At 33.6% G+C, this 8,512-nt stretch overlaps 2 protein-coding genes and 1 pseudogene across 2 annotated transcripts in view; all 3 read left to right on the top strand.

Annotated features, from left to right (window-relative positions):
* LOC104702373 (cytoplasmic tRNA 2-thiolation protein 1-like) overlaps positions 1-764 on the top strand; it is a 5,355-nt gene extending 4,591 nt beyond the window's left edge. Inside the window, exons 8-9 of the mRNA XM_019227852.1 lie at positions 203-314; positions 457-764. Of these exons, the coding sequence (XP_019083397.1) occupies positions 203-314; positions 457-621 (277 nt within the window). The 3' untranslated portion in view covers positions 622-764. The remainder of the gene's footprint in view (positions 1-202; positions 315-456) is intronic.
* Positions 3,788-7,733, top strand: LOC104702372 (L-ascorbate oxidase homolog). Its single transcript, XM_010418225.2, has 8 exons — positions 3,788-4,070; positions 4,186-4,295; positions 5,599-5,869; positions 6,020-6,119; positions 6,217-6,562; positions 6,666-7,031; positions 7,118-7,196; positions 7,284-7,733. The coding sequence occupies exons 1-8, from the start codon at positions 3,930-3,932 to the stop codon at positions 7,494-7,496; spliced, it is 1,626 nt and encodes a 541-aa protein (XP_010416527.1). The 5' UTR covers positions 3,788-3,929; the 3' UTR covers positions 7,497-7,733.
* Positions 8,063-8,512, top strand: part of LOC104702371 — a 2,949-nt pseudogene continuing 2,499 nt past the window's right edge.

The following is an 8,512-nucleotide window of genomic DNA, read 5'->3' as shown; positions in this document are numbered from 1 at the left end:
ATGCATTATCGGTCAAATATATTGGAGTTGATTCATTTTTATTGTGATTGCAGGCATATACTCTCCTAATGCTTATCGTGGGTTTGCACGTGAGTTCATCAAAGACTTGGAAAGACTAAGGTTCTTGTTCAACTTTTACTGGTTATATTTGTCATAACCAAACAATGTAGTAAATATCCAACTTATGTTATATAAATTTCAGGCCAAGAGCCATTCTGGATATCATTAAATCCGGTGAAGATTTCAGAATTGCGACAACCACGAAAATGCCTGAGCAAGGGACATGTGAGCGATGCGGGTATATTTCTAGCCAGGTGAGACTTTGCAAAACAATGACTGCTCTCTCTCTTATACAGCAAGTCATATTTTACATTAGAACTAATATGATGTGCACTGGAGATGATAAAATGTGCTTGTTTTTACTTTTTGAATGAATTATCTTATACAATGATGCAGAAATGGTGCAAAGCTTGTGTGTTGTTGGAAGGATTGAACCGTGGTTTGCCTAAGATGGGCATTGGAAGACCAAGAGGAAACGGAAACGGTGATAATAAACACACAGAGGCTGGATCTACTGCAAAATCTATAGAGAGCAAACAATGTGGATCTCTAGATTTCTAAATTAAGAGAAAAAAAGACGAAGCTAATGAGGTTGTAACAATACCCAGACCGGTTGTGTAAAGAAACACTGTTATACTTAAACCCATTGTTGTACAACATCTGACAAATTTTGGTTTTGCCTCAATGACACATAAGTTTTTGCAGCTGGTTCTCTGATTAATAGTGGTCCTTGACTCCTGGATAGTGATTCTTGAACCAGCACTATTACGCCATCAATGACCTCAACCACTAGCTGAGCAACCTAACTCATTTTCAAGTCAACCTGGTTATCATGAGTAATAATTCAATATTTGAAATTGAAACTTCTATGCCCTGAAACTAAGACTATCCTAATTGGTGTTTGTAAGGGGTTTCTTAGAATTTTTTTAGACCAAAATAATAATAAAATAAGCAACATTCTTCAACAAATGAAAGGGACGTTTCTAATATAAAGAATGTTGGAAACGTTTCTTACTTGATACCTTCCTTTATATTATTAAAAAAAGATTTAAGAAACAAAACCAACGAGGACAATCGAAGTCTAAGACTAGTCTTTCTTCTAAGTTTTTCATAACCAACTTATTCTGCAACTTAATAACTGTGGTGTGAAGCAAATTGTACTGTGTAAAATGCGTTTTACAAAATACAACTCTTGTTCAAGTTTCAACGACACTACGCAACAACTTAAAATAAGTACAAATCGAAACAATGTTCTAAATTCTACGGAGCCTATTATCCGATGAATGTACAATGGATTCGAATGTTGTTGTCCACACATAGAACACTTAATCCATGTGTCGTTATTACATTTACAGTCACCGTACGCGTTTTGTATCTTTTTAGTATTTTTATTTATTCTTGATCTTTTTTTTTTTTTTTTTAGTTTTTGGTATTATACTATTATTGGTGAACTTTTTTGGAAGTGTTGTTCATTTATACAGACCTATCTAGATCAAACTTTATTCCATAATTTAACATGCCATGGGACCCCTACGCCAATTTCAAATTGCTCTGACGCGTCGCTTCCTCACCCAATTACAATCTTTTTGTAGCATTAGTAATTAAATGTTTAATCACTTTACCTTAATTTTTGGATAAAGTAGTTAGTCCCTTTTATTAAAGGTGCTGCTAATGACTCACAACAAAGTATGAGAGTAGTGAGAGGCGATAAATCCGGAATTGTAAACGCATGTCAGGCTAATGTTTTCCTTTTTGATAAGTACAAGTAAGGTTTTCCTCTCTAGTAACTACTTTTTGGATCCATGCACCATATTTTCCTATGTTATTGCCATATGTGTGAGAAATTTCATGAAAATCCAAGAATTGAGAATTATTACTGAAGTTAAAGCCTCTGCCTAGAAATTGAAGTTACAGAAGGAGAACCATTCGAAAAAGCCAAAGAAAATTGAATTGAGCTTCCAAACGAATTTTGATCTTACAATCAGAAAGGGGTCCCTTCTTCATCTTCTAGCAAACTTTATTCAAAGGACATACAATAATAACCTAAAAAAGGATACAATAATATTATTCCTTATTCGAATTAGTTATAAAGGCATATAAATTACTCGTTAAAAAAAAAAGGCATATAAATTACCTTTTTTGTGTGTTATCTTCGTTTCGAAGTTTTTTTTACACTATTGTATACGTCAACTATTGAATCTATTGGAGTAGGTGGTCCGACTATAGTTTTACTAGTAATTCAATAGATAATAATCACACTAGGATATATGTATTCCTGTCTCCAGTTCAATAATTGGAAAGACCTTTCTTCTTATCTTTGGTTCTTTAATGCACATGTACGTGACGTTTTGACTCAAACAATACATGTCGTGAAAGACTCAGCCTCAACTACTGTATATAAAAATTACAAACCGTTAATTGTTTTTCACCAGTAGTCCATAGAAATAATCTCTACTGAATTGAAGATGCCCACAGTTTATTAGAGTGAAATCTTATTACAAGGCAAACAAAATAAATCTTACTACAGATATTTTCCCTTCCAAAACAGTCGGCGGTCAATTAACAACACCAACGATTTTAAAAAGTACAAAAATCCAAATTACAATAATCAAATATATAATTTCCTTATTTACTTTACCACAAATAATATTTTGTTTCTAATTTAATAAAGTAACTAGGAAATATCTCGGTGGTATTGTAAACAATTTTTTCTGAAATTATAATATATCTTATTATTATAAAATTATAATAAAAATTATTATTATATTTTTTTAAAAAGTTATTTTGGTTAAGATGGAGTTATTGGTTCTATGATTTTAATAGATTCGGAAATCTAAACAAAAATAATGTGTTATTCAATCATTGATTTTAAAATATTTATCAAAGTTATGTGTTATTGATTATATGATTTACAAATACTTGTTAAAATCTCATATTATTCATTTAATGATTTATTTTTGGATTTTAAAATCCACATAATCTTTTAGATTTGAATGGATTTGAAAGTGTAAAATAGAAGGATTCAAATCTAAGGATAAAACATATTATTTTAAAATCCATATGTTTTGATTTCCATTAATTATAATTCTATATGGATTTAGAAATCACATCTCCAATAATAACCCCTAAGAGTTGAAAATATTGCAATTGTTTGGTAAATCTACATATTTCTTAATCATATCTATTATATGATAATTTAAAACAATTTGTAAATAAAATAAAAGAAAAATAAGAGAATAATCATAATTTAAAATTTCAACAAAAGCTTTCAAATATAGTTATTAAAATAATTATATTGTATACATAGATAAAAAATCTTAATTTTTAAATTCTGATTGGTTTACAATTAAAAAAAAATAGTTAGTAATTTGCATCTTAATAATTATTTCAAAGATTTTATTATTAGTTTCCAAAAGAATATTATATAAGTATTAGACTAATAAAATCTTTGAAATAATTCTTAATTTCCAAAAAAAATTAGTGAGAGATTAAATATATATATTTTTTTAGAAACTAATAATTATTTAAAAGATTTAATTAGTCTAATATCTATATTACATATTAAAAATGAAAGAATTGGGAACCAAGTTGGCTTGCTTAGCCATGTGGATTGTGGCCGGGGGAGACAAATACAGATTTCCAAAGTGAACACAGAGACGCTCGTGGGTCCAGCCACCGACACTGACCTTTGTTTCCTTCTCTCTTTATATTCGTTTCCTCTCTCTCTCTCTCTCTCTCTGCCTGCTGTAAAAACTCTTTTCTTATAATACGTGCCGACTCTTCTCTACACAACTCTACAACATTCAAATCTGAATGTAAAGAGAGAGAGAAACATCACGCCAAAAATACCTTTCTTCTATACAAAGAAAATGGCGGCCAATGCCTCATTCGCCGCCGCATTATTCATTGGACTCTCGCTTCTCTTCGCCGTCACGGCGGAGGACCCGTACAGATTCTATGAGTGGAACATTACTTACGGCGATATCTACCCACTCGGTGTTCGTCAACAGGTAATAATAATAACTTCTATCAGTTGCATTAGTTTCACTGTTCTGTTTGGTTTAGTTTATAGATCCAGTTTTTTTTCAAATCTTTGGATCTCTCGTTTTCATTTTTGCGGTTTAGGGTATTTTGATCAACGGGCAGTTTCCGGGACCGGACATTCACTCCGTCACTAATGACAATATCATCATTAACGTCTACAATAGCCTCGACGAACCTTTCCTCCTCTCATGGTAATTATAACTATCCTAATATCTGAAATCACAGTTTTTCAAATCTCATACTATATAACAATACAATTTTTGTCTTAGTTTAATTTCAATATTTAGATATTTGCATTACTAGTATTGAATTATGTCGTTGTCGATAGATAGTGGCTACTGGCTAGGCGTAGTAGTTATTTTTCTCTTCTCGTGAATAGTATTTTTTTCTTTCTTTCTTTCTTGAATAGTGATGTAATAATAAAACGTGCTTTAAATTTTAAAAAAACACCTAAGTACTTAAGATTTGGTTTTGGCCACACCTTATGTCGGATTTGGTCCACGTAACAACTATTTACACACAACACGACAGACGTGATTAGTTGGGTGATTACTGGTTTAATTCAATTATATAGTTTTTATAATTTTGTTTTCGGTCATGCATGGCTATTTAATATGAACAGTGACTACTGACTTCACAAAATTTAAACTTTTTTACATGTGCGAAAATGGGTCCACCTTACCAAATTATTAGCATCTGTATTGGTAGAGATTCAAATGAATCTCTCACTAATATAATATTAGTTTTTTAGTGTTTAGAAATTTGAGAACTTTTGATTAATTTTGTATGTCCATTGGTGTGAGAAATCCAATGAGTTTCTCATTTTTACAATATTATTATTTTTAATATAACATAATATTTTAAGATAATTTTATTTGAATATTTATTTTGTTATTTTGTATTTTATCTTAACATTATTAATATTTTATAAACAAACTAAATTATTTATTAAATATATTTAATTTTATTAATTAGTTATATTTTATATAATATCAACTAATATTACTTTAAAATAATATGAACTACATAATATTATGCAAAATGAAACTTGTTAAATAGCTAGTTTTATTTTATGATTTATAAAAAATAAAAAAATAACAAATAATAACAAATAGACTGTTTAATTAAGATTTTAAATTTTTTGTGGAATTAATTTATTATAACAAATTATAACAACTTAGAAAGTGATATGTGTCACATGAGAGTAATGGATTTTATGAGTTTCTCAAGTTTCCAAAATGAAAAACCTTGAGAATCATTCTCCTTACTTTTTATTAAAATATTATTATTTTTTTCTTATTTATTTATTTTTATTCTGAGAAATTCAGTGAAAACCTATATCAATGCACATGACCCTTTTTAGGGGAAAGATTTACATTTATATTAGTTTTGGGGATAAAATTGATTTCTATAGCATTTGCAGCGGCGAGATTATGAATGCACGATAGTTTCGGGGTTAATTATAAATATATTATTTTTCTGAAAAAAACGCAGGAACGGAGTTCAGCAGAGGAGGAACTCGTTCGTGGATGGAGTGTACGGAACAACATGCCCAATCCCACCGGGTCAGAACTATACTTACGTGCTTCAGATGAAGGATCAGATCGGTAGTTTCTACTACTTCCCTTCTCTCGCTTTCCACAAAGCCGCCGGTGGATTTGGCGGCATTCGTATCCTCAGTCGTCCTAGGATCCCCGTCCCTTTCCCTGATCCCGCCGGAGATACCACCGTCCTCATCGGTGACTGGTACAAATCAAACCACACGGTAATTATCATAACTCTGTTATCTGAATTTCTTAATGAACTTAAAAAGTGTTTACAAATAAGATGCAAAACCTTAAAACAGAGTGAAACAGAGTAGCTTAAAGCAGAGTAACTAACTCCTTAACCGACTTCAACGATTTCGTTTGTGTAGGATTTGAAGGCACAGCTAGATAATGGTAAGAAGCTTCCTTTACCAGATGGTATCCTCATCAATGGTCGTTCAAGTGGTGCTACTCTCAATGTTGAACAAGGTTTTTGCCTCTTCGTCTCATCTTGATTTCTGAATTAAGTCATTTACATACAGTTTTACTGATGATGTGAGTTTCTTCTTTTTTTATTGTTCCTCAGGTAAGACATACAGACTGAGAATATCCAATGTGGGATTACAAGACTCTCTCAACTTCCGCATTCAAAACCACAAGATGAAAGTGGTCGAAGTCGAAGGGACACACACTCTTCAGACTACTTTCTCTTCGCTCGATGTTCATGTTGGCCAATCTTACTCTGTCCTTGTAACCGCTGACCAGCCTCCACGGGATTATTACGTGGTCGTCTCTTCTCGTTTTACCTCCAATGTCCTTACCACCACGGGTGTTCTCCGTTACAGTAACTCTGCTGGTGCTGTTTCTGGACCTATTCCTGGTGGACCTACCATTCAGATCGACTGGTCCTTGAACCAGGCTCGAGCCATCAGGTATTGAATACTAACTGTCCTTAAAAACATTCTTTAAGAAGCTTTTTTTTCGCTGGTTGTGGCCAGTAAAGTTTTGATGTTGTTATGTTGTTGTGTCTTATAGGACTAACCTTACAGCGAGTGGACCAAGGCCGAATCCACAAGGATCGTACCATTATGGTATGATAAACACAACAAGAACGATCAGACTTGCTAGCTCTGCTGGTCAGGTTGATGGGAAGCAACGATACGCTGTGAACAGTGTGTCATTCAAACCAGCAGACACTCCCTTGAAACTCGCGGACTATTTCAAGATTGACGGTGTTTACAGGACTGGAAGCATACAGTACCAACCCACTGGTGGAGGAATATACCTCGACACATCAGTTATGCAAGTTGATTACAGAACCTTTGTGGAGATTGTTTTCGAAAACTCTGAAGATATTGTCCAGAGCTGGCATCTTGATGGTTACTCTTTCTGGGTCGTTGGGTAAGTTTCATCCTCTGATTTAAGATTTTGAATCATTTCTTGATCTTTGATCGCTTTGGACTAAAGATGGTTCTTCTGATACACAGCATGGATGGTGGGCAGTGGAGTCCAGACAGTAGGAACGAGTACAATCTACGCGATGCAGTTGCTCGCTGCACAGTTCAGGTAGATCACATCTTTTTGCATACAAAAGCCATAATGTAATCATGTTTTTGTCAAATGTGAAACATTGGATTAACCATTCGTCTACAGGTATATCCAAGCTCATGGACAGCTATATTGATAGCACTCGACAACGTAGGAATGTGGAATCTAAGATCCGAGTTCTGGGCTAGGCAATACTTAGGACAACAGTTCTATTTACGTGTCTACACACCCTCGACTTCTCTCAGAGATGAATACCCAGTCCCAAGGAACGCTCTTCTCTGCGGTAGGGCAAGTGGTCGCCGCACCAGACCGCTTTAAGCATGCGGTTAGATAGAGAGATGAAGGAGAGAGATCATGGTCAGCCAAACCAGCTGACTGACGCGTTCTATGAAGCGGTTTCTTGTTTTATTCATTCTTCATTTTGCTAATGAATGAAATTATAAAAGAGTGTATGGGTATATCAGTTTGTAACGATCTCAGCTCGAGGTCTCAATTCTTATATTCTTTCTTTTTCTGTGGAGCAAAACTTTATTCAAATATATATAGAATTCTATAGTGTCATCGTAAACCATTCCTTATTCACAACAAATAGTGTTACAGTCTGATATGATAGGAATCTTCAATTGACAATTCCAAAATATTTCCCAAGCTGGCCAGCTGCAAAAACAGGGGCATTCCGAGAATCGAACTCGAGACCTCTTGCACCCAAAACGAAAATCATACCACTAGACCAAATGCCCAATATAGTTAATGATGTACTAATACTTATGATCAAAATTAATAGTCTTGATATGTGACATTGGATAAGACAAGAAAAAATCTTATCCTATGTAATAAAAGCATTGGGATTTGCATTTTTCAATTATTTGAAAAAAGCCGACGTCGTTTTAAAGGAAACGACTTGTCTAATAAAAGTGACTAAAAACACTGAAAGGAGAAAAAGTCAGCAAAGCTCTGAACCTGATCGGAGATGGCGACAAGTGATTCTGAATTCAATCCTGATCTCCTTCTCGCTCACAAGCTTCCCGAGGTTTGATTTCTTCTTCTCCCTATCTGATATTTACTTTGATCGAGACGAACTCACTCTTAATTTCTTTTCCCCTCACAGACGCAATACACCTATAATGAAAGGTTCGCATCTACTACTCTTGTAAAATGGATAAACATGGTAGAGAACGTCGTGGGGGAGATTAGGAAATTAAAATTTATTTGGGATGTTTTACTTTGTGTGTATAAATTAGAGATGTTGCAATCTATGCTTTGGGAATTGGTGCTTGTGGCCAAGATGCTGTTGATTCCGATGAGCTCAAGTTTGTGTATCACAGAGATGGTCA

The sequence above is a fragment of the Camelina sativa genome, chromosome 7 (assembly GCF_000633955.1).
Source record: "Camelina sativa cultivar DH55 chromosome 7, Cs, whole genome shotgun sequence".
Classification (NCBI taxonomy): domain Eukaryota; kingdom Viridiplantae; phylum Streptophyta; class Magnoliopsida; order Brassicales; family Brassicaceae; genus Camelina; species Camelina sativa.
Note: the sequence above shows the minus strand (reverse complement) of the source record. Positions and strands in the feature narration are given on the sequence as shown.